The 26,002-nt window shown below is 47.3% G+C and overlaps 2 protein-coding genes across 8 annotated transcripts in view; both read right to left on the bottom strand.

The window, feature by feature from the left end:
* Positions 1–961: 961 nt before the first annotated feature.
* On the bottom strand, positions 962–14,416 carry LOC125623009 (P2X purinoceptor 4-like). 5 transcript variants are annotated; one of them, XM_048821780.2, is made up of 12 exons: positions 14,053–14,411; positions 10,860–11,007; positions 9,166–9,237; positions 8,941–9,013; positions 7,935–8,031; positions 6,883–6,963; positions 6,580–6,721; positions 5,415–5,551; positions 3,250–3,382; positions 3,079–3,144; positions 2,793–2,888; positions 962–2,029 (listed from the first exon to the last, which is right to left on the bottom strand). In XM_048821780.2, exons 1-12 carry the CDS (start codon positions 14,190–14,192, stop codon positions 1,991–1,993), a joined length of 1,224 nt encoding a protein of 407 aa, XP_048677737.1. In that variant the 5' UTR covers positions 14,193–14,411; the 3' UTR covers positions 962–1,990. The 5 variants fall into 5 exon arrangements, with proteins under 5 accessions (XP_048677737.1, XP_048677738.1, XP_048677739.1 ...); XM_048821781.2 differs by having other exon boundaries at positions 962–1,868; positions 14,053–14,409; XM_048821782.2 differs by having other exon boundaries at positions 3,289–3,382; positions 14,053–14,409.
* Positions 10,973–26,002, bottom strand: part of P2RX7 (purinergic receptor P2X 7) — a 32,843-nt gene continuing 17,813 nt past the window's right edge. The window contains exons 9-14 of one of the 3 annotated variants that reach the window (XR_012665090.1): positions 22,445–22,538; positions 21,249–21,314; positions 21,040–21,153; positions 19,753–19,851; positions 18,148–18,251; positions 10,973–11,007 (exon numbers count right to left, since the gene is read on the bottom strand). Coding sequence is in view for 2 of the 3 variants with exons in the window: in XM_048821806.2 (XP_048677763.2) it covers positions 18,116–18,607; positions 19,753–19,851; positions 21,040–21,153; positions 21,249–21,314; positions 22,445–22,538 (865 nt within the window). In the remaining variant the exon portion in view is untranslated. Of the gene's footprint in view, positions 11,008–17,795; positions 18,608–19,752; positions 19,852–21,039; positions 21,154–21,248; positions 21,315–22,444; positions 22,539–26,002 lie in introns of those variants that run through there. The other 2 variants (XM_048821806.2, XM_048821807.2) reach the window with 2 other exon arrangements.

The raw sequence follows: 26,002 nt of genomic DNA, 5'->3' as shown, positions 1-26,002 counted from the left end.
GGGGGAGTATTACTGCAGACCAACTGCCATTGGTTGGATGCAACTGTCTCGGCGTAGTTGCATGGGAGGCTAGGGAAAGATCTTCAGGGTGGACTGGGCTTCAGCTTGAGTGTGCAACTTAAGTGGACGAAATTAGAGCAGCCCTCCCCAAGCCAGATTGTTCCTACTGCTCCTGTTTTGGTTGATTGTGTGCTAATGGAGGGCAGCTTCTGACACTTCTTTTGGGAAAACTTTTCCACTGCTGGAAAAATATTCAGTCTACTACTTCCGTTTCTTACAGTATTCAGCCTGCTGAGGACAGCATGCTGCAAAAAGCCCAATAACAGAGCTTGGCCCTGTCTGCAAGGTGGCCCTGTTTCTCCAGATGTAGTTCTAACCATGTCAATGGAAGAATGTAGTGACTTTCAGATGAGGTTTAGGAGGGGCTACCTGCTGTACTTAAATACAGCTGGGTTTCCTGTGAAAGCCTGATTTTCAACCCCCCCAAACCTGTTCTCCTGGCATCTAAGACAGGCCACTCTAAGCTATGTACAGTGGCTATGCTGTTAAGTGTTGACGTTTAGGAGTGTGGCAGGGAAGGAGAACAGGGGTAGGCTGCAGCTCCTGGGGCATGGACAAGGATGCAATGACACTAGTCCTTACATCTTTCCACTGGATAAATCATAGCTACTAATAGGACAAAGTACAAATCCTGCTGTGGAAGGGTGAGTTATATAACTCCACCCATTCCCCTCCCCCACCCCCTTCGGTTCACAGCTGGAGAGGTCAGAGTCTGCTTCCTCCTCTAGGCTGTGTACAGCTCTGCCCTAGCACCAAGCCAGGAAAAGGGCTTTTCCAACAGTGGCACTAGCTGGTGCAAATGCTTCAGCTCTGCCCTGGCCTCACCAGCTACAGCATTTCAAAGAAAAGGGACCACGCTTAGCTTTTAGTTCACAACAGAAGGGATTCTCCTCATACCAAATCACTTAGAAGAAAGTTTATTCAATATAATTTGTGTGTTCACAATGAGTGGAGATGCCAATATTCCAAAGTGCTGTCAGCATTGTCATCCTTTTCCTTCCTTACAAACACTGAATTTTAAGAGGACCAGAAAAGAAGAAGCCTCTTTATAAATGCATCAGCCACTTACTCAAATGCAGGAGACCCAGAGAGAGCTTCATTCTCCTACTCTAGGCTCCTGAAGCTCAGATAGACAAGGGGTAACCTGTTGACTTGCCCTCACAGGAAAGAAATGCATTTTATTGCCATCACGCTGTAGCTACATGCTCTCCAGGCCTGAGGGGAAGACTAGCGACCAGGTTCACCACAGCAAAGAGGGGCCTGGCTCTCCCCCCAACAAGTAACCTCAAGGGAGGGCAACTACCCTTCCCCCACTTAATGTCACTCATCTCAACCCTCTCATCCTGGCCCAACTGCCTATGCCCCTAGCAAAGAGGTAGCTCTGGGTGACTGGCCCCTCCAGGGGGCTTTCTAGAGGATATGGGGATATAAGAAGTTAGTCTCGAGAACTAAGGGGGAAGGGGAAACTTACTCAGCTGTTGAGACACTTTCCATGAAAGTTTGGCATACAAGTCCTGATCTGTACGTTTGTTTACCGAGGCCAGAATTCAACCAACTAGTAACAACTTCAGAACTTTCCCTTGTTTGTCAGTGACACGGAACAAGAATGCACTCTTATGTGGTCAATGTTTGTCAGCCGTAAAGTAATGAGGGAAGTTTCTCTTTCCACAGGGAGAATGCAGCTCGATTAACCCTGTTCCAGGAAGGGAAGGCTGCAGCCTCGTCTTACTGTCTTTCCGTGAAGCAGAACAACATTCGCTGCAGCACCACCATGGTCATGATTGTGTTCCATAGGTCTCACTGGCTCCCTTGACAGAAGGTAGACAGCCATTACACTTACAGCGAGGGCAAAAGGGGCAGACCCTAGGTTAGGGTAGTACACTAGCATCTCACTTCTGGAGACCAGCACTGGAATCCTGCCTTGATCTGGTCAGCCAAAAAAGGAATCTTCCCACAAAAAATCTGCTCCCTGTGTGTATTAGATAAAGGATAAATAATTTGGGGCTTTTGACAGGTGAGTCCAGCTGATGCATAAGCATTTCCAACCAAATTTAAGCTGCAGGGCAAAAATCCTGCCCTGAGCAGCTCGTGTGAAGCCCTGTTGAAGACAACACGGCAGCAGAGAGCAGACGTACTCTTGGAGAATAGAGATTCTAGGAACAGCCCAGCCCCACATCTAGATCCCAGCATTGTTTGGGGTGCTGGTAGGTAGGAAGCTAATGTCAGTTGCAAACAGACACTTTGACCTGTGAGGTTCAGATAAACAGGAATAGCTTTTTTTAAAGTCAGTTTTCAGGGCAGGCTCACACTTAGGTCACCCATGGAAAGGTTTGGGGAAGATGAGCATTAGTCTTTACCCCAACATCTTCTGCTCACAAGAGGCAGGTGCCTGGGGTTACCGTCAGGACTGAAATACAGCGAGAGCAGGTTAAAATTTCTCCCACCCCTGCAGCAGGAACAAGATCCTGTTTCATGGAGGACAGACACTGGTTCCTAGGGGCTTACGTTCCACCAACAAATAAAATTGGAGACTTTGAGAGGCCTTGTCCTTCTCTACCCCCTCAACTATGAGGCTCTGCATTTGGTATCTGGATAGAGCTAACTTAGTGGTCATCTGGCTGCAGATAATCATTTCCACGTATCCATGGACAAGCCACAACGTTGGGGTGGGGAGAGGGAGGTAAACTTGGCTGCAACTAAGACTCTCACCACAACACAGCCATGCTGCTTACCAGTTCATAATCTTCTACGTATTTGTATTTCTTCTCTCTGTAGTAATATCTCTTCTTCATGAAGTACAGAACCACGATGTCACACAGGACTGTTGCCTAGTTGAGATCAAAGAGCTCTTGTAACTGTTCTTACTTCAAGGCAAACAGATATTAGTTTAAAAGTCTCTCTCAATAAAAGGAGGACGTGTGGCACCTTAGAGACTAACAAATTTATTTTGAGCATAAGCTTTCATGAGCTACAGCTCACTTCATCGGATGCATTCAGTGGGAAGACAGTGTAACTTACCACTCCAAACAGTGCTAGTCCAGAGCCAATGTTAATCATTGTAGGAATTATATCAAATTTTCCTGCCTAACAGAGACACAAAGTGACAGTCATAAGCATTTTTGCAGACTCTGAAAACATTTAGAATCTAATAAAGGAGTCAGCCAGGAGATTCAAGAAACAAAGAGCTACCTTTCCGAACACCATGAGATTCAAGAAACAAAGAGCTACCTTTCCGAACACCATGATATCAAACCGGATGCCGTAAGCCTTAATTAGTGTCCGCGAGTCAGTGCCACTTGCATCCTTGTAGTATTTTGCAAACCTGAAGAACAAGTGTTTTAGAGGCTTAAAAAAAAAAAAAAGTAGGGGTTGCTTTCTCTTCCACCCCGATCCCACAGTTGCCATTATTTTACTCATACTGGCCCATGAACAGATGAGCTTGTATTATTACAAGTACAGAAAATGCGCGGTTCACAATTACACACATCATGCAATATTCATCTAGGAGAAGTCGAGAGAGAGCCTTAGACAGAAGCAGTTAGTGGCTGAATTAGAAGAGTTCTGAAGCACAGGCAGGGGAGGAGTGGAAGAGGGGAAATCCATGTGAGATGGTGAAGTTAAGCAAGACAGTAAAACTAAGTTCCCACTAGTCACTTTCCTGGATTTCTTTTGGTGGCTGCGGCTCTTTATAACCAACCTTGGATACCTCTTGCTGCAGTCAGACCATTTCAGATGAGTAATTTAGTTTCCAACAGGACAAAGTGGGAGTGAAAGTATCAAGAGGGTTTTAGTTTATAGCAGAGCCACCCAAAGGATCCACCAAGCTACATACAGTCTGATGTGGGAGGGACAGAGGATTTTTGCAGGTATGTGATTTGCCGAAGGGAACAGAGAATACTCAAACTTGAATGAGACTTGCTTCGCGACAGTACTTGGAGCTACAAGGTTACACCCACAGAAGTCATTTTCTCAGTTCATGCAATACTATTTGCATGCAGACATTAAATAGGGGAGAAAGAGGGAGATCAGACTTACTGTGCCATGTGATTTGCTGCTTCAAGTGGAAAGAGAAGAAAGGATGGAAGAGAAGAGGAATGACTGCTACTTGGCTACACATTTTCTCCATAATAAGCACGTACAATGGTAAGTGTCAATGGCCAAGTCTAGAAGCAGTTTACACTCTGCATAGTTGGACCAGCCTGTTCTAATCAAATAGGCTAGCGTAATCGGTCTTGACAGCCTTTGGGGTTTGCTGGATGTAGAGGCCTGCAGGCTTCTTAGTGTTTGTTCATACTTATCCTATCACCTTTCCACAGCAAAGCAGCCTCCTGTGACAAACTTTGGATGAACCACTCTGTCTTCTGTTTACATGAGAAGCTCTGCATAAAAATCTTAGCCTTCACTAGCCTTCGGGCCGTCACATCATAGTCTTTAGGCAGTCGACCTTATGCCAGAATTTAAGATTCACAAATTTTCAGGTTCTACCAGATATGCCCTCTACGCTAGCTGGAGTGTTGTGTCATCTTAGTGACACAGTGGACACAACTTGAGCCAACACACATTATAGTTAGTGCTGTAACCACGGCAGGCAGCCAGACATCACTCTTGCCAGTGGTTTAAGCTGGCCCTCCAGCCAGGTCTCGGGGTGATATCTCACTGCTATAGCTGTACCGCTAAACATCCCTGGTGTAGATGCAGCTCTACTGGCAAAATGGACAGAGGGAAGGGAGATGCAGCTGAAACAAGCCACAGTTTGTTTGTTTTTTAAAATCATGAGCTCTCCCAGTTGCATCCACACCATGAGTGCTTTGCCGGTATAGTGGTATAGCTATATTGGCTAAGTGCTCCTAGTGTAGACCTAGCCTTAGTTGTCATCTTGTAACCAGAGTGAAACAACATCATCTAGCTGTACCAACACAGTCCAGTGGGCTAGTTCTCCCTTCACCCAAACTCTAAATAGGGGACGCCAGAGTTCATTGCCCCATGTGCAGATCCTCTGGGCACTCTAACCTCCCATGAAACATGATGGGATGGCTGCCCAGATTTTCATAGGCTGCACTGCTATAGACATGATTCAGGGCATGTTAAGCTGAGGCTCTGACCCAGCCATTTAAGTCACCATATCTCCACTGACCTCAGCATTGCTACACTGAGTTAGAGCAGCTGAGGATCTGGTCCATGGTAAGGGGGACTCTTGGGTGGCCATAAGACAAATTGGTTTTTGGTAGCTAGATCATGACGTTAACTGGGGTAGAATAAGCATCACAACCTGATTCCCAAGAACCCACGTAGTTGTACTAATAACGTGGAGTGAGCCATGACGACACCACAGACTCCGTTACTCAACCGTGTACCTGAAATTATATCCAGGTGAGACCCTGTGGTTGGCATCCTTGTTGTCAAGGCGACGGAAGGTGTATTTTGGCACACAGTAATAAGCAGGTTTGTCAAGGTCACAGTTCCAGTTGATCTGCACTCCCATTACTCCACCCTGCACAGTGCAAACAAACAAAAAGGTGCACACAGAGAGAATGTATCAGCGGGGGTAGCTTAAAATTGCTGGCCAACCTGTCAAAGGGATTTCTTCACGTTGACCAGCACACACTAGTTTAGGGAAGAGCATATCTGATTTCTAGGTACACAACAAGATTTGCTTCTTATCCCACTGCAGTTACCCCAGGAGACTTAAGCTCACACATTTGCCCATGTGAAACTTGCACATCACCCCTGAATTGCGTGTCCCCAACTTCCTACCCCTAGGATAAGCAGCTACCTTCCAGCTTATAAAAGTCATCAGCAAGAGAAACCAGGATCCAGTTTATTAAAACCAACCAACCAAAAACTACTTCTACATGGTGTCTTTCACTGAAAACACAAGACTTTAGAACTCGGTCTCAGGCACACAAACCCTTTCCACTGTAAGTGGTGCACAGTCCCACAGGCCAGCTGAATTGTTTACCAGCTTTACTTCACCTACGCTGAATGAGACCTTGTTCATAATACTGCATAAGCATTTTCATGAGTGCCACGCAAGACAAACAGAAGGGAAGTTAAATATTTACTCTACAGTAAAGTTAAAATATTCCCTGGAAAAAAAAGCCTTCCAGCCAGCAGCCGTTTTGCTACGGATTAGATGGCTGCCAGCAGATAAGCAAGTTTTATGTTCTGAGGCAGTTGAAGAGGCTGTGTAACAATGGCTCCTGTTCCTTTGCTGCATCCTTTCATTGAACAAACACGAAAGGGCAGGTCTACACTTCAAACGCTGCAGCTGTGCCCTGTAGCCCTTCAGTGAAGACGCTACTCCCCTGACAGGAGAGCTTCTCCCGCTGGCATAGTTAATCCACCTCTGAGGGGTGTAGCTATGGCAGGGGGAGAAGCCCTGCTGTCGACAGAGCGCTGTCGCCCCCGGGGGTCAGGTCGGTATAACTGCGTCACTCAGGGGGGTGGATAACAGAATGACATACCCATGTAAGTTTATAATGTGAATCTGGCCTAAGTGAGGATAGAATTTCCACATACCTCAACAGCCATCTCTTGAAAATTCTGCCCTGCAGCTTCAACTATTTGACGGACCCGGAAGATTGGGCAGAAGGGATCCGTTTTAGGGTGGTAAATGCAGGTCTTGAGGTAAGTGGTACTGATAGAGGGCAGAATGTTTCGCCTGAAGTGGCACGGAAGAGACAAGGGACGTGTTACAGAAGCCCTTTGCACCTGCACATCCTCCTCCACCCCAGGCAGCAGCTCACCGAGCTGCTCAACATCCTGTTCAGCAGAGAAGTACTAGCCCAAGTGATCACACTAGCACCTCTATGGGATACTTACCTGGTGAAGTTGAACTTGGGATACCAGATATTGTTCTTCACCAAAATGGTGAAGTTCTCAGCATCCTTTAGGAAAGCCGGCCTATGAAACAATTGGAAGATTAAAAACATTCACCTTTGCATCTCAGAGCGTTTTGTGAAGCCAGTTATCCAACACCCTTGTAAGGCAGGTAAATTACACCCACCTTACTGGCGGGTAAACTGAGACCGAGGAGTTGAGGCACTTGCCCAAAGCTCCTATAGCAGCGTGCATGTTATAAAGCTAGACAGAGGGAGTGAGTGTGAAATAGGGGATTATAGGTGTCAGGGGTTTAACTCCTGGTTTACTTTTCTAGCAGCCCTGAATTAGCCTCCTTAGTCTCCATAGGGGGATGTATGAGTATTAGATTTATGTTCCGGTAGAGTGCACTGTGGGAAGTGGCCAGGACACAACTAAGGCTATGTCCACACTTAGGAGCTAGGAGCGTGATTCCCCACGGGAGCGGACGTACTTGTGCTAGCTCTCATCGACCCAGTACGCTAGAACTGTAGAGTAGCCACAGTAGCATGTGCTAGCAGCCCCCAAATATGTACCTCCGAGGTATCAGTGGGTTTGTACTCAGGACAGCTACAATGGTCCCATTGCTTCCCATGCTACGCTATTCTCTTTGGTGCACGCTCTCAGATGCCAGCCAGGACTCTCACCTCTGGCTTGCATTGCCACCCAGCTGGAAGTTAGTGTCAGCCATTGCTTTCTATGTTAGTCATCCAACTTGAGGAAGCATCCCACTGTGCCGGCAGGTGACACCCTGTGCCATGCAGTTCTGAGATGCCGCAAGGCTTATTTGACAGTTCTTTTCAGTAGGCAGTGACTGCTCTCAGCCCTCCCCCATTCCTGCTTACTGCCATTGCTACACGTGCACCAAAGCCTCCTTCAGCCGTGGTTTTCAAACTTCCTCGACTGGACCACACAGTAAGAGCCACCGCCCAGAGACCACCCCTCCGGTTCAGGACCGCACGGGCCGCCAGCCCACCCATCAGTGGTAAATAGCCTGTGGCAACAGAAGCACTCACTTAGGTAAATGTGTGTCATTCTCCACAGGACACCACGCATAGATCTCACAGGTTTTGACAGAGGTGGAGTATTTCCTACACTTCCCAGTCTGGACTCCTGGAAGGACATGGGAACAGAGTTAATACCGGGGCATCGAGAGCAGCATGGCAACATTCACACAGGCTCTGACACATAGCGCCTGACAGGGTGATGAGGGTTAACAGGCTGCTTGGTTGATCCCCACATCCCGGGGAAAGTTCAGCAACAGAATTCCCTGATAACTACACTAGTTAGAGGTAGCACCAGTGTAAACCTGCCTGTTAGGGGAGGGCTACCGCCCACCGCAGCAAAGTTAACCTTAGCAGTGGGCGGCCTCAAACGAGGGTCAGCAAGAAAACTGGCTTCTTTGCCACTCGGTGAGAATCTGGTAACAGCTTGTTCCTATGGTATGTCTAACCTGGAAACCTCAATACTGTCCTTGAGAAACTCTGCCAAAATCGTGAAAGAGCCAACCCCAAACCACCAGCCATGTCTCCATCCCAGCCCATAACGGCAAGCATCTGACTAGTTATGGTGTCATTTTAGAACATCAGTCTGATACACTGCAATTGAAGGGCTAGAAGAAAATTCCAGGGTATTTTTCTGTTTAAATGGGACATGAAGCATTAGAACCTCCCTCCATTTAAATGGCGCCTTGTTAACCCAGTAAGTGGCTGCTGACTTCTGAAAGGAAAGGCTGTGCATGAGGAAATCTAACTTGACCAGAGGGAAATGACTAGGACAGCAGAGGTTTACAGCTGCCGATAAACTACATGGAGGTCAGATCAGTAACGTTTCTATTTTCATGTGGTACTAGAATGTTTAACCCTTTGTGCTCCCTTTCGTGATGCCCCTCTTCTAAGGCCGTGTTACACTTTGCTTCCAGAGTAAAAGCCAAGGTAACCGGACTAATCACCGCTTCCCCTCCTGCACTAGCGGCAACCCAACCTCTTAGGCGTCCCAATACAGTGTACATTGGTTTCGTACCATTGCTGTGGGTGCCTATGTATCCTGCAGAACAGTCCTCACTGGAATTACACACAGTTGTCTTATCTGGAAGCTAAAGGGAAGAATTGTTACCATAAGCCACAAAGATGACTTGCCACGCACCCCCTTCCCTCCCTGCCACGAGATGGGAGTTACTCCTCCCAGTTAAGGATTAGACTCTTCCGGAGATAAAGTATAAAGGAGACGGCCAGTTACCATACCTACCTCAGGACAATAGCCTTGTGTCTGATTCAGTGTGATTATCAGGTTTGTCATGATGAACAACATATTCTCCCCCTAAATAGGCAAGACAACCAATGAGATGTATGGGTTAGTTCTAAGCAGCGACGCTCTGGAAAGCTAGAGCCTCACTTGATCTGCAGTAACAGGTTCTCAGGTGGCACCATAGAAAGCTCGTGTTTGGAGAGACCAGGCGCACTGCTATTGTACTAGGGTCTCTCGGGCGTCACTCGAGGAATCCTCCTTCCTTAGGACAGAGCAGTCCTGAAGGAGTATAACCCTTTCTATGGTACTCTGTCCAGAGGTTCACTGAATCCACACTATGAAAATTAAAGGACCCCTCCATAACTCTCCAATGGGGCAGCTCTAGTGGGGCACAGACAAAGCTCCCAGCAGTTGAAGCAACAGCTCAAATCAGGTGTAATAAAACAAGGAGATGACATGTCACCCTAGACCTGTGCTTCTCAACCTGTGGCCCATGGGCCGCTTGCAGCCCATTCAGTACACAGCTGCGGCCCTTGTGACATCCTCAAAGCCATACAGGTAGTATATATATTATGTGGATGCGGCCCACAAAACACAGAGAGAGCTGCATAAGCAGCCAGCAATGGTAAATAGGTTGAGAACCACTGCCCTAGATATTAGTTTAGCACCAGGCTGAACACCTCGAGGGAAGTTAGCATTAGTAAGTAGATCTGTGACAAAGCCAGAGGCAGCTACTGCTAGAACATGCTGGGATTTTCATACGAGTGTGCAAAGAGGACCGCTGGCCACTGCCAAGTGAGATCCCAGTCCTGCAAGCTGATCCCCACAGGCACAATGCTCCTGAATGGAGCACCATTGACTTCAATGGGTCCTGGGGCAGACAGAAAGCACCCAACTGCATGGATTAGCTGGCATGATTAGATCTTGTGTTTTTAATCTCAGCGTGGAGACTTTTCCAGCCTTAGTGCTTTTGTACTTTTCCACCTGCAGGTATTGATCTCCCACCTGTATTTCTTTAGGGCACAAGCCCAAAGGGCTCAGATTCTTTTCCTTGTTCATGCACCAGCAAACTAGTCTTAATTCCTTAATTGGCAAGTTCCCACTAAGAAGACTCTGGCACTTCTCCACCAGGTTTGCTGTGGACAGAGTCATTCAAAGGCTGGCAGGCTGTAGGTGTCCAGTGAGGGTTGAAGGCCAAGTACTGCCCACTCAGGACATACAAGTATCAAAATGGCACCAGGCTCTCCTCTGCCAATCAGTAACTTCCAACAGTTCTTGTTTAGTTCCAGATCAGGTTATGTGAGAATCGTTAGGACCGAGAGAATACAGTGTTTGACTTTGGTCTATTGGCTTTTAAACAAACAAAGCAATACAGAAGTAGGAGAGACAATACCTGGGTCATTACTGCAGCTTTATCTAGAGGCTGTGGTATTCCCCTCCCTACCACCATACAAACAGACAAGCTTCATGTTCCAGACACAATAATGCTGAGCACTCCTAAACCCTGATGAAGTCAGTGGGAGTTGCAGATGTTTAGTGCCTCTGGAAACCAGGCTAATAGCCAGATGCCTTTTTCAGCCCAGTAGTCTTCCTGCAGCCACACAGAATAGGCGTTCCAGAGTTGAGGAACACCTGTCTGAGAGGCTTCTGTTGGCTGGCAAAGCCCTATTAAACTGTGCCAGAAAAACCCATACCTGAGGTGGAATAACATAATCAGCCACATCCCAGACCCGGAGTCCCAACTCCGACGTGTTCGTCATGGTTATTCCCTTCACTTTGGCGGTAACAGAACTGACCACAGAGTCTGTTTCCTGGTAGCCCTTTTCCCACACAAAGACCCAGCTGCAAAAGAAGGAAAGTTCATCATGGCTTCTGCACTGAGACACCTTTAGAGATCCCAGCAGTGTGACTGGGAGCTTGGAGGCCTGGGTTCTATTTCTAGCTCCTTAGGTGACTTTGGGAGAGTCTCTTAAGATCTGACTCATTTCCGTCCCACCCCCATCTGTAAAATGGGGGTGATTGGGACCCACTTTGCATGGGAGGATAGCCTTAATTAATACTTCTCAAACACCTGGAAGACACTGTAAACACTAATTCCCCTCCCCCCGGTCATCTGCTTTGTGGGGTATTATATAAAGCTCATGCTCAAATAAATTGGTTAGTCTCTAAGGTGCCACAAGTCCTCCTTTTCTTTTTGCGAATACAGACTAACACGGCTGTTCCTCTGAAACCTATATAATTACTGGATCCTTCAGCATTGGGTTTGCACTGGAAGTTTTCACAGGTAAGTTTTAGGGCTAGGATCTGAAATGGGAAGGGTGATCTGGCAGACACCAGGCATTATTTGAGGTGGAAATGACAGATTCTCATTTGATGTTGAGTGTATCAGCTACAATAGAGCTGCAAAGACTGAAGCAGAGAACAGCAGACACTTGTGGGATTTTGTATCTACACAAGCCCCATCCCCAATTCAGCTCTTACTAACACTGGTATCATGACATCAGTGGGTTACTCATGCTTTCACCAGTAAGGGTGGGAACAGAATCAGGCTGACAATACACAAAGGTCCCGTGGGCTTTTGTCATCTGACAGGATCATCTATTTTAGGAGAGCCACAGTGAACAGCTTGCATTTACCTTTTATAGCTCCGCCACCACATTCCCATCTACAGATGTCACTACCTGGTTTGACCAGTCCATTAGCTCCATTCAACAATGTAGGGGCCTATTCTCCCTGTATTGGGCCTTGCTGTGTTTCCAACCATGAAAGGTGGTATAAAAAGGGACTGCTACCAACTGAGAGTCTACCACCGGTGTAACTGGGTGGAGATCACTCACACACGCATGGACGCTCTCACAGGGTAAGTGAATGCACGAGGCAATGGAAAAGTCAGGCCCATTGATTTTCCTTAAGGGAGGCCATTTAAAGTAATATTGACATTACCTTAGTATATCACGGTAACAGGATATTTGATCTCTCTTGCTGTTTTTGAGAACTTTAATGTTGCCAACTTTTGTCATGAGCCACAGGATATTTGGTGTTTCTTAAAACCCCAGCTCCTGGACTTATGTGATTACCTGAGAATCTCAGAATTTTAGAAAAAAGTCTAGCCCTTATGGTTATAGAGAAAAGTTTGAAACCATAACTCTAAGAGCTAAAAAAAAAACAAACCCAGAAACCAAATGAAGAGCCCACATTTTGTTGTTTTAAAAACTTCGCTATTTCCAAACCAATCTTATGATCTGTGGGAATTCACCCATGATTTTTGAGCACTGGAGGTTGGCAATACTGTTACTGATTAGTATGAAGACTAGTTCGGGGACAGGAAGTGTCTCAAACATGTGAGAGGAGGAAGTGACCAAGAAGTTCTCGGCTAGAAAAAGCCATATAACAAGCCACACTGAAGACAAACACACAAGATCATCCTGTATAGTGATGTCCTGGTCCAGCCTCTAGTACCAATTCCCAAGACTCTCAAACTGTAAAAGGCAGACGACTATCCCTCAGCCCGATATGCTTCCGTCCTTGTACAAGGCACAACAGTTTAGCCTATGAGTCACGTATTGAAAATTCAAGCCCCTGAGAGGAGCCTGGGGCATTCCATTCACAACACTTCAGAAATCCCACAATGTAGAACAGCCACAAGGCCATTCTCTCTAGAGAGTTTCTGCTCTGTCACTTGGAAGCAGTCTTATGGGGCTGAGCCACTTATTTAGGGAAATCCAGTTTAAGATCCTTTCAAAGGCCTGATGGCTTCCCTGGCTGTCTGAGCCTTGACAGCTAAGGACAGCCCCATTAATAGAGCCGGCACTAGAAGTGACACTATCCATGAAGAGTTTCAGAGTAGCAGCCGTGTTAGTCTGTATTTGCAAAAAGAAAAGGAGGACTTGTGGCACCTTAGAGACTAACCAATTTATTTGAGCATGAGCTTTCGTGCGCTACGGCTCACTTCATCGGATCCATGAAGAGGAACTACCTTATCTCAGAAGTCAGAAACACTAGCAATAGCCAAACAAGCTTAGGGTCCAACTGAATTCCCAGTACAGTCAAGGGGAGTATTTCCATTTGCTTTAATGGGACTGGATCAGGCCCATAAGTTAATTGCCTTAGGTTCTCCATTCTATTTTTGGAGATTTGTTCAGCTGAAAAAGGAACCAGATTGGCCAAGTTTCCTTCTACTTTACATTTAGTGGGCAGATGGGAAAGGACTTCAGGGAAGATGACTGTGGAGAAAACCACTGAGCTGTGGTAAATCAAGAGTTGATAAAAGCCAAAAAATCTCAGAGTAGAAGAGCACAGTGAGAAACCAGACAGGAAGAAGCAAGGTAAGAAATGACTTCCAAGTTGTAAGAAAAAGGAGAGATGACAGCTGGGCATCCTGGCACCCAAAGCATTGAGTCCAAATATTTTGGAGGCAGCGCTGGGGTGCTACTGTGTTATTACACTACCGCCCAGAGACCCTGATCAGCAGCAGTTACAAGCAGAGGCCAAGCTTGCCCCCTGCCCCAGGCAGCTACCAGTGCAAAGGCCTGGAAGACAGGAAGGTAGAAACGTAGCTACACAACTATGTATCAACCTCACCTGTCCCATGCGCCCACTGCCTCTAGCCACTGCTTGACCGCTGGCCAGGGGGACCCAGAACACTGCGCACCACCCCTTCCTCCTGCCCAAGTCAGCAGCCCCCCAACAGGCGGGGGGGGGGCGGAGGGAAAATCTCTCTCCCGGAATCCCCCCTTTGCAAAACACTGCTGGGATGGGGGGGGCGGTTTCCTGTTTTCCCAACGGCGTCATCACAAGTGAAAATCCCTGCAAAGTGGGGAGCGGATCGCACCGGGGGCTGCTCCCCGTGCCAGCCCCGGGGCAGGGGGACCCGCCGGCCCCGCTCACCCGATCACGTAGGCCAGGATGGCCAGCTGCACCGCCCGGTTCACCAGCCCCACTTTGCGGCTCTTGATCAGCACGATGCGGGGGGTGTCGTACTCGAAGAGGAAGCCGCGGAGCACCCCGCAGCACGCCCCGGAGGCCATGGCTCCGGCTGGGGGGCCGCGGGCTCAGGCCGGGCGCACGGGGAAGCTGCTGCACACGCCGCGGCCAGCGCCGCCCGCGGAGCCCTGGCTCGGGAACTGCCCCGGGAACTGCCCCGCTCCGCCGCCCTCCGGCCCCGGATTGACAGGGAGCGGGCACCCGCTATGGGAGCGGCTCCGCCACGGGCCAGCCCCACCCCCGGCGGGCGTTTCTGGGCCCGGTGCTGACCCCGCCACGGGTTCCCGGCTGCCCTGCGGCAGGATCCTGCTCTGGTGGTTGGGCGTTTAGCCCAGGGCTCTCCGGGGCAGGGGGACCCCCTGGCTGGAAGCGGTTTCCCCATGATAGACAGGGTTTATGGTTTGGTTCAATGGCGCTCAGCACCCCCCCCCCCCTACAAATTGTCTCGGCCCTGCTGTCCACAGCCCTTTAGATGAAGGGAGGGGGAGATATGGATTGCCAACCGCATGTTCAAAAATCATAAGATTTTTTTAAAAAATAATAAATTTGGGGTCCTCTTAATTTGCCACCTGGCTTGGGAGCCTTTAGGGGGCACTACGTGTTTTCAAGCTTTTCTCGACAAGCACAAAGGCTAGAAATGCACTTTTAAAAAACATGAAAACTGATCTTTCCAGGCGGTCTCGGATTCCAGCAGCTGGGACGTTAAGATCAACACTGAATACAGTGAGACTCACGTCAAAATGACGAAACGTGGCAACGCTGATTTAACACAGACAACTTTAATCCCAAGCATTTGAGTTAAGTAGCTGTATTAACAAACAACAACAAAGAGTTCTCATCCGTCTGAACAAAAATCATTTCCTTTTCAGTTGAATTGGGTTTCACTTGTGGGATGACTGATATCATCGTTCCGTAATCCATAGAGCCTACCCTGGACAACATGGTGGCTACGACCTTAATTTCTAATTATTATTATTTAACTCAAAGATCTCAATCAGGACTAGCCCTCCCCTTGTGCCAGGCAGATGCTAGGCGTACTATCAGTATTTTAGCGCAGGTAATTTTTCTGAGGAATTTGTATCATGTTATGGCCACCTCCTACCCCAAGAAAAGACTCAACTAGAAGCCCCTGATGTTTAGCAACCACAAGCATGGAAATAAATGCAAAAGGGAAGCTCACAATGAAGGCAAAAGGGACCCCACTACACACTAGGGTCAGATGGCCAGGGCAGTATCAAAGGTTGAAAGAGTAAGTGGGGGAGGAGGTGGTTGTAGAAAATCAGGCCAGAAAATTCATGGAGCCGTGTCTTCAGTTTTCAACTACTGCTGTTGGAGTTTTAAACAGCCAAGACATAATGGCCTCTGGTATACATCCCCTACCACCACCGCCGCGCTCCTCCCACCCACCCCCGGGTCAGATTTTCCCTACAGTTACCCTGTGCCAGCACACTGAAGTCAGAGGGTTGCTGGGAGGAAAGTGAGAGCAGAATCTGGCCCAACAGTTACATACATCTAGCAAGGCCCCAATACTGCTCCCATTTACAGTGAGGACAGAACTGGGCCCAAGATGTCTTAAGCTCACCAATTATCTCTTCCCTTAGATCAAATCCTTTACTGTATTTTTTCTCTCTTACAAAATTGATCAGATGTTTCAAACAATTGAACTGCTGTGTGATACCAAGCTATGATGACTAGATGACTGAGGTCTCTTCCAACCCTAATCTTCTATGAACTTTAAAAATGGCCACAATTTCCTAAGGACAGCAACAAAGAGCTCACATGCCTGCTGACACTTGGCTGCCCAGATACTATGGCAATGGGGTTTTAGAAATATGGGTAGCAATAATAATGATTTTCATAATAGTCCAACAAATCATTAGAGGGGAAGGGGATTGGCTGGCGATTTAATGTATATCCTACTGCAAAATCACTAAAGGAGAGTCTTCCACTCTGCTATGGATTGATTAAACACTGTATTTATTAATGGAAAAATTCAGTCAAAACTCACTGCAAGATAAGAAGGCTTGCAAAATGAGCATAAGAAGGTATTTAACAGGTCCTTAAAAAGAGAGTCCTAAACAAACACTCCAGGTTCCAACATCAGTACAGTATTTCCAAAAGCAAAGAAAGTGTGCTAACCAATATATATTAGTGCAGTGCCAACATTACAAAAATTACACAGTCCCAATCCATAGCTACAATGAGATGCTGTCACATGAATGTCAGTGCAATTAATACATACTACCATTGGAAATGCAACTAGAGCTGGAATATTTTTCCAGACCCCAGTTTTAAAAATATGTACAAAATTAAAACCACAAACTATGCAGTTGTGCAGATTTACAATTATGCGGAGATGAAAGTGGCCCAGTATATACTAATTAATATCCATCTTGCCGCATTGCTGCAAAAATAGCTAGTGAGATAAAGTAGAAGCACAAGAAAAAATAGGAATCAATGCACAGGTTAATCCATCATTTATTTGCAGTCTCGGGGCTATAGATACTGCCCTGAGACTGCATACTGCTATGCAACTCACTGGGAAGCTAATTGAGCATCCTGGATGGTATGTGGCCCTACATAAACTCAGAGCAAACATGAGGCTAAAGCCTGCTCTCAGTTACACAGATACCATCATGATGACATCATGAATTAGCACCAGAGTAAATAATGGCAGAATTTGATCCAAGGCTTCTGAAAATAAGGTAGAAAGGCAGTAAAAATGTTGTCCGTTTCAATTCCTGAGTTTATGCTTAAAGGGGCACTATCTACATAATAACCGTACATTTAAAAATGCTTTTCCTGTGTTACTAACATCACCCAAAATGAGCTGGTTTCTTCTGGTAACAGATTTGATCAACCACAAAGCTGAAAGAATCTGAAATGCTACACAGTTTGTGCATGACTTTGTCCATGAAAAACACCCTCAAGGGGCTCAATCCTGCAAGCCCGTTCTCTGGACCTTAGGACTGCTTGTGTGACTACAGACTACTCACATGAATAACGATTTGCAGGACCAAGCCCGCGCAAACAATAATACTCTGTAGTTCTAAAGCATCTGTCATCCAAGGCTCAAAAGCCTTTTACTAAGGTAGGTAGGTATTATCCACATTTGACAGATGGAGAAACTGAGACACCAAGAGGTTAAGAGTCAAATTTTCAAAAGTCCTCTAATTTTGATTCCCTGAATGTTTGGGTTCCCACCTTGAGGTAGCTGTTGGTGCAGTCTAGTTTTCAGTTGGAGTGTTGAGTACTCAGCACCTCTGAACATCAGGGCCAAAGTGTCCAATACTGGGCATGCAAAAATTGGGGCAACATTTGAAAGCTATGGGCTATGTGCCCTTTCCAAGGTCACAGAGAGAGTCAGCGGTAGAGTGAGGAACAGAACCCAAGACTCCTGACTCCCAGTCTCCTGCACTAATCATTAGCTAATACTGCCTCATTAACAACACAGAATATGGAATTCAGTCATACAGCATTCAGGTTTCAGAGTAACAGCCATGTTAGTCTGTATTCGCAAAAAGAAAAGGAGTACTTGTGGCACCTTAGAGACTAACCAATTTATTTGAGCATGAGCTTTCGTGAGCTACAGCTCACTTCATCGGATGCATCCGATGAAGTGAGCTGTAGCTCACGAAAGCTCATGCTCAAATAAATTGGTTAGTCTCTAAGGTGCCACAAGTACTCCTTTTCTTTGAGTGGTCAATGTTGTGGAGCCCACTTCGTGCTAGGTTTACAGCTAGGAAGTCCAGCTTTAATTTACACCATCTCCACTGACTGCTTATACCTCCCTCTGTAAGCTTTGATATGCCACAAGTACTCCTTTTCTTTTAGTCATACAGCAGTGGATTCTGAGAAATCGCATGCTTTTCTTTTTAAAATGTCTCCAAAGAGAAATTAAGGAGGTTTAACTGAGAAATAAGCTTAATTGTGGTTCTGGAGCTATATAATAGAGGCTTAATAAAGGTTAATTCTTCCTCTCTAAACCAGTATACTTGCCATCCTCACTGGGATAAGTTTCTCTGATCTTCCACCTGCAGCAACTTGGTATCAGGGCACAGCTCTCCACCTCAGCAGAGCCAAAACGCCAGTGAATATACTGTCTGTAAGCACAGTGACGAAGCTGGTTATTGAGGGTCTCAGTATTCAAGTCCAACAAGGGCTCTTTGTAAAGCAGGATAAACTCCAGTGCCGATCTGGAAAGAACGAGCTGCTCGAACAAAGCCGAGGTTGTAATGCATGACCCTTCTTTTCTTCGGCAGCAGAGCTGCTCCCGGAAAGACTCTGTTTGGTAGCATTTCCCACAGCAGCACCAAGCCGGGCGGTCATGGGATGGAGAAGTTTGTCCTTCGCTTTTAAGGGGTTGCATCTCATGGGCTTTTGCTAAGGCAGGGACCCGAATGGGATAGTGTGCTGTGAGCTTGGTCGTGTCAGTAAAAGCCCCAGTGTCTTTCTGCAACTAAAATTCCCAAACACATAATCAGAGGAGTCAGAGTGAAAATGAGAAAATGTAGCATTTTCTTTACTCTGTGTCTACATCTGCACTTACCTGCCATTAGAGAATCCCTCTGTATTCTAACTGCTCAAGCTTCACATTTAATGCAGCAGGACAGTATAATATAACAGTAAAGAGGCAGATCAGGAAAACAAATGGTTACTGGCTTTGAATTCTAATGCGGAACAAACCCAGGGAGCTGTTGGTTCATTCCCACTCTGTATGAGTCAGGATCAGAATATTCTTTTAAATCTGTTTTGTAAGTTTATACCCAGTGATCGACTGTGTTAGTGACAGGATTCTACGCAGTGTAGTTGTAGCTGTGTCGGTCCCAGGATATGAGAGAGAGACAGTGGGTGACAGGAGTCCTTTATCGCCACAGGGGTCACAGCACAGGCAATTGCAATAGAAACTTCCCCTATGCTTCCCCGTCCACGTTCCTTAATCCTTGTATTATGTACCTTTAGCACTGCATGGGTAAGTCCATTTCATGGTCCTTGGCTTGTCCCCAGAGACAGCCAAGAAGGGACCCAATGAGTGCCAATTAGAGTGGTTGTCTTTTTGTGATGGGAACACCCATCCAACGGGAGCTGGACTGAGAACTACCAAGGGTATCTGAACACTGCAATCAAAGATCTGTGGCATGGCCGGGGCTGGTTCGGGTCAGCTGACTCAGGCTCACAGGACTCAGGCTGCGGGGCTAAAACCTGCTGTGTAGATGTTCAGGCTGGAGCCCAGGCTCTGAAACCCCCCAAGGGGGGAGAGTCTCGAAGCCTGGGCTCCAGCCTGAGCCTGAAAGTCGACATTGCTATTTTTATCCCCACAACCCCGAGCCAATTGATCCAGGCTCTGAGACTCTGTGCTACGGGTTTGTTATTGCAGTGTAGATGTACCCCAAGTTGTTTCATGCAGGCCTAAGGACACCCACAGGGCAGTAATGAGATCTTCTAGTTTTAATCTAGAAAAAACAGTCTCGAGTTCCGAACAGTCAGCTCCAGGATCACAAGTGTGGCCCTTCCAAAACCTAGCTAGAAACTCAGGGAGAAAAAACTCAAGTCACTCAGGAAATAAATCCACAAAAAGTCATAACAGTAAAAGCTTGAACTTACCTGAACAATCTCGCCTTTAATGTTCTGCAGACTCGTCCTCAACGGTTTGTCTACCAGAATAATGTGTGGGTCATCAACATATGACACGTACATCAGGGTCTGTGCAATAAAAGATATTAACATCCTCAGCTGGAGTATTTATTTAGAATACTCGGGATTTACACTGTATTGATTTGACCCATAACTAGGGTCCTCAAGGCCCAGATCCTGCATTCCTTACTCAGATAAAAATCTCTCTGAAGGCACATGTTCATTGGGAGAGGCTGTTCCTGGCATAGGGAGCAGCATGGAGGAAGGCCAGGCATAGGACCAGGTGAGGGAGACAAAAGGAACAGTCAGGTGTTAGCCTGGGGTGGAGCCCAGGGAGCAGGAAGAGAGGAGCTGTTGGTGGGAGTTGGATTGTACAAAGCTTTAGAGGGAGCTTTTGAGCACCTCACTCCCTTAGACTCCTTTGAAATCCCAGCCTAGAAGCTCAGCTGTTCAGGATGCCACAGTGATGTGTGCAGCATGAATTTCTAGAGAGGAGACGCTGGAGCTGAATGTGGACTGGAGCTGATGGACTTGAGAGAAACAAAACTATTTTCATGCAAATGCCCTTAACCGTTACAGGGGAGAGAAGCTCTGAGGAATGCTCTAATTAGAGACAACCCTCTCTCTACAGCAGTGGTTTTCAACCCGCGACCCAATCGTTACACAGCTGCAGCCCATGTGACATCCTCAGGCCCATACAGGTAGTGCATATATTGTGTGCATGTGCCCACATAACACAGAGACAGCTGCATATGTGGCCCACGCTGGTAAACAGGTTTAGAACCACTGTTCTACAGCATCTTTCCACTGCTCTCTAAAGGGTGAAACCTGCCTCACCCCCTGCAGCTGTCAAAAGTCCTGGTTGTAGAAGACAAGTGCAGAGGAGCAGAATTCAGGGGGCTCAGGCCCTGGGTCCACAACCTCTATGCACTGCAGAGCATAGCTCTGTGGGGTTTCCCAGAGGCCCTGTGCCTGAAGGATTTTGAGTAATGGCTGGCTGGGGGAGGAGGTAACTATAGGGACCCACTGGTCACTTTTCTGTGTAGCTGCTAGGAGTCCTGCAATGCTAAGATCCGCTCCTGCACTCACACCACTCCCCAGCATGCAACCCATGCCTGCAAGGTGCACACTGGGGGCAGGAGAACTCAGAGCAGCGGTGTATTGGGAACAAATCCACAGAGAGCTGATGAAGGACCCAATGAAGGGCCCAATACACTGGATTTTCCTACTACTTAAGCAGCTAATTGCATTCCTTACCCATTTTGGTCCCAGAGCAGACTCGCACTTCTTCCTGAAGTAATATTCTTTGATTGATGTTTTGCAGCAGGGATAAGTGTATGAAGTAATAAGAAAATCAATAATGAACTGAGCCTGCATGCAAAACAAAAGTGAGCAGTGATTCCATTTTCTTAATGAGACTGCGTCTCCAGAAGCAGCTCTGTCAGGACAGGAAATAAATCTCTTACCAAGCCAAAGTAGGACAGCACAGACCCGGTGTACACCAGCAGCTCAAAGATGTTAAACCGTCCGGCCTTAGGCAAAGGAGAAGACAGTCATTTGAAGTCAGAATTCAGATAATGTCCTTCAGTTTTCAGAAGAACAGCAAGGATTGCTGCATGATCGGGCCCAGCCAAATTGCTGTCATGTGCAAGATTTCTAGCTTTCTTCTGACATGATCGGACTTAAAGCACCTAACCGGGTGGAATGTGTTTAAATTAAAGGGTAGTTTTGCTACATCCAGCTGGGAACTAAGGGTTCCCTTTTAGCACTGCTATCTCTTGCTGGAAGGATCCCTTATCTTCTTTCAATCAGAGCCAGTCGCTTTCCCCAAGGTCCCCTTCCAAGCTGGAAGGGGAACCAGAGACAGAGAGGGAGTCCTCATCTGTACAACATTAAGCAATGACACAAAGGCTTCCACTTCACCTATTCTCCCCCTTCAGCAGGAGCGTCCTTCCCCTCCGCCTTCGACAGCAGGAAAGAAGCAGTGCTCCCTTCTGGGTACATCATTCTACGTTAACAAGGGCCCCAGGGCATTATCCCCCTCCACCCACATCTTCGGAGCTATGAGTGGTACCTACCAGCCCAGGAATGAGGGACCAAGCTTTGATCTCTGATCCCACAGCATGGCAAGGCCAAGTCCTGCCATTCGTCTGAAGATTGATTTGATAGGACTCCATCCTGCAAAGTACCCAGGATCCTCCCCTCCCACTGGGGCCTCACTGGCAAAATCAGGCCCTTCATTTCTGTAGTCCTTTGTAGATGTCAAACACTGTCTAACAGGGACAGTATGTAACCATAATACCATGCCCTTCTATAGCACCTTCCCTCCAACGACCTCAGTGCATTTTACGAACAGCAAGTGTCACAAGCCCCGCCCTGTCATAGGTACCGTGCATGACCTCCGTTTTACAGACGGGGGAACTGAGTCACAAAGAGGGGAAGAGACTTGTCCAAGGTCACACAGAAAGTCACTCTCAGGACCAAGATTGTACCCAGGTCCCTGCCACAGTCCTATGCTGTAATCACTAGGCAGCGCTTCCTCCCATAAGGGCTACACTGTTGTTATCACTGGAGTTATTTTTGCCAAAGGGCAAGAAATTCTCATGTCTTTTTGGAAGCAGACAGGTTTGCAGCGGTGATGAGAAAACAGGGTTGCACTTACTGTGCCGAAGACAAGGATGTCGAATCGTATCCCATAGGCTTTGATCAGCGTCCGCTCCTCCTTCCCACTGGGCTGTTTGTAGTACTTTGCGAATCTGTCAAAACCAAACAAGGATCCATACAGCATGTCAGGGGAATTCAGTGCCTCTGGGCTAGAGAATAAAATGGGGTTTTGTTTCTACTGCCTCCTCCCATTTCTGCCCGTTTAGTATGCTACCCTCAGTTACGAAGTCAAAGCTCTTCCTCTCCCAGGACCCATGAGAGCTGCCGCAGATTGTGGGTCACTTTGATGAACAGCATTTCCCCCAGCTCCCATCATAGAAGCTTAGAAAAATCAGAGCAGTGCCCAGGAAGGGATGTAACCTGAATCAAAGGGTTACTTTTAGAGGCTCTAGAGGGGCAGTCAGCTACAGGAAAAGCAGAAAGAAAAACCCAGGAAGATTTTAGCTGCTGGCAATGGTGGGAACACTAGTGTCTCCCAGGCACCAGTACTTTTACCACCGTGTTGTCTGCACCTACTCTTGGGGTCCCTTTCTTCCACTGGATTTTATAGTCACTTTCTGCTCAGCTCTGCTGCTCTGTTTCAAAACTAATGAGAGTATTAGCTGCAGGGATAAAGGGCAGCTTTATAACTCATGCAGCTGCCTGGGATAGGGTCACACACACCACCTCAGTTGCAGAAGGGAGAAAATTGACCCCACAACTCCTGAAACCCGGCCCCTTATTCTACCCACTACACAACACTCCTTCTCCTCATCACCAAAGTCAATTACCATGAGAAATTCCACTGATAACGCCAGCATAAGGATCAGCAAACAGGGACACTGTGAACTTTGAACTAAGGGAATGCTCCCACCTGATGCTGAAAAGTTGGGAAATCAGGCAGAGTCATTAAAAAAAACCCCAAACTGAGAGACTTACTGAGAAATGTTCAATGACATTAACATCTTAACTCCAGTACCAACATTTGTATCACTCATGTCAGTGCTCCAGGCTGAAAGCACTGTCCTGTTCTTGATAGGTTTACTTCAGTATTTTCTAATGTGTGTTCTCTTTGGATTCATTTAGCCTAGTAATTCCAACTGTAATTTTTTTAGTGGGGTAAACAGGTGTCAGCGCTGTGGAAAGTAATTCAAGGACTCGCTGTCACTGCAGATGCCGATTTCATTTAGTGGTTAGTCTCTTGGGTAGTAACCAAAATCTCTGGTAAAAGCAGGTGGGGTTCAATCGGAAATGGCCCCAGATGCCAGGCCATCAGCTCAGCTCTCTGCTCTCTAATTACTCATCTCACAGATGGCATGAAAGCATCGAGGGAAACACAGTTTCCCCTCCTTCCCGGGTTTCAGTTCATCTTGCCCATCATCAATATCCAGAGCCACGTCTGCCAGAACCACTGAAAATAACCCGACAATCCAGTTTGGAGCTGCTCTCCATGGGCCATATTCTCCCTCCACATCCACTACCTGAGAGGAGGCAAACTCACTGGAACCCAAAAACGGATGGTAAAAGAGGGGGGCAGGGGTGCTGTCTCCATGGTTTGGTGCCCAATCTCATAGAAGCCCCTCTGTGGGTTCACTGCTGAGGTGGGGCTCTCGCTGAATTTGGCACCAAAGCCAGGGAGTCGCTGCACTCTGCAGTATGCTTCCCTCAATTCCTTGCACGTATCCAATCAGGAGACTCTGCTCTGTAGCTCATGCTGCACTGCAGTGACTATGCTGCCAAGGACACAGCAGGATGGTGGAGCAGCATTGTTTCCCCTTCATCCTAGACCCTGTGGATCCAAGCAAGAAGAACTACCTGTGGCAGGAAGAGTTCCCGAGAGAGAAGTAGTACAACCCCACCCAGCCTGTATTATCTTCCTGTCATTCCTGCTTCCCACTTTATGTGGGGGATCCCCCTTGAAAGGCAGGACCCAAGGGCAGCTGCTGGCTCAGGAAGCCTTGTCAGCATGGCTCTAGTACACCCCCAGTGCCAGAGAGTTGGGGTGAGGGGACACAGGGCTGCTAGGTGGACACAGAGGCAAAGGGTCTTTGCACAGGTGCCCCTGGCCTGCTGCTAATGCCCTTGAATCGATGTGTGGGCCCCGTGGTCTGTTCATGGGAGGAGTCCTGTGCAAATTTCCTCCCTTAGCCCCTCCCATGGGTCTTCCCTCAGAGGGAGGCATCTGGCCCCTGGGCTCAGTTTTTACACAATCCTTAGTCAGGCAAATGGCTGTCAGGATGCGTTTAAGGCCTGAACAAAAACTGAGGCAGGACCAGTGGATTTGGCCCAACACTCCTGAGCATTCAAGCCCCACACTTCAAGGGGCATTTTACCCAGCATAGCAGTTTCTCGTCAGAAATCTCAGGACTTCCTACAACTGCTGGGCCCACTCCTGCAAGGTACTGAGAGTTTCCTGAGAGGTGCTGAGTGCCGCCCACTTCCTGCTGAGAGTCAAGAGCACCTGCTCCTATTTGGGGTAGGACCCAAAAAGACAATGTTTCCTAAAACTGTACAAGGCAGGCAGCAAGTGTGTCTGTCATCGCCTTGATACCAGCAACTCAGCCATCAGCCAGCTCTCACTCACTCCCACCTGCTGCAGCACAGCCCTCTCCCATCTCAGTTCTGCAGAACTCTGAAGTGCTTTTAATCTGCATTGCATGTCTTGTGTTCATTAACTTCCCCTTTGCGGAGATCTGTTCTTAAGGCAGTGAGTTACTCAGCAGTACACAATGTAATGGTTCTGCTTTTCCTCGCTGCACAGACACGAAACACTCTTTTATCTTGCTTTCAATGTTTCTGTGATCTCTAGCTGAGGCATGTTTTGCTGGCCAGCACTTGGCTGAGCCTGCGTTGATGCCTGCAGCTCTGTGACGTTCTATTTTCAGGTTTTACCTACGTATTCAGGATCAGATAGTATTCCCCACACACAGGTTTTCTATCCCCAAAAAGAGAAGTCACTTTACGTTTACTTAGGATGTCACAGAAACTTTCTCCTTTGCAACAGCTTAGTGCTCTGATTTGATATATTAAGAGCATCATTGATGACCAGCTGGGCAGTGGCCCATTGCACCTCAGATTTGCACCTCACATTTGTAGCCTAATCCTGATGCCATTTAAGTCTATGGCAAAACTCCCTTTGAAACTCAGCTGAAGTCAACAGAGCTGCACGCAGGCACTGATGTTCACCCACACAGAACAGTTTGCATGGTTCGGGCCTTGGACAATAACTTGACTTCCAGAACTTTATGCTCACTCAGATGATAAAAAGGTCCCTGAAATGTATTCCCTCTAGGATAACCCTTATGTAGCTTCACTCTCCTGTGACAAAGGCTCCCTGGACATCCTACAAGGACCTATTGCTCCCCAGACCTACCCAAGAATGCACGAGATATTTAATACCCTTTATTTTGCACATTGCCATGTGACATTCTACCACATATAAAATTAGTTTGATTCAGTCACAATCAGTTGAGGGCAGGGCCCAATCCTGCAACTCTTACTCACCCAAGTAGTTATACTGAAGTCAATGCAGCTACACTTTATCAGTAAATCTTACTCACATGAGCAATAGTTTTTC

This window comes from Caretta caretta, chromosome 15, assembly GCF_965140235.1.
Source record: "Caretta caretta isolate rCarCar2 chromosome 15, rCarCar1.hap1, whole genome shotgun sequence".
NCBI lineage: Eukaryota > Metazoa > Chordata > Testudines > Cheloniidae > Caretta > Caretta caretta.
This window is presented reverse-complemented; position numbering and strand designations above follow the sequence as displayed.

What these genes read in the sequence shown, in the direction of transcription:
- LOC125623009 (XM_048821780.2), bottom strand. Translation starts at nt 14,192, where the DNA reads ATGGCCTCCGGGGCGTGCTGCGGGGTGCTCCGCGGCTTCCTCTTCGAG. An exon ending in AATGACACACATTTACCTAA is followed by an intron (nt 6,964 to 7,934) that starts GTGAGTGCTTCT and finishes ATTGTTTCATAG; the next exon opens with GCCGGCTTTCCTAAAGGATG. An exon ending in ACGTAGAAGATTATGAACTG is followed by an intron (nt 2,030 to 2,792) that starts GTAAGCAGCATG and finishes TAATACACACAG; the next exon opens with GGAGCAGATTTTTTGTGGGA.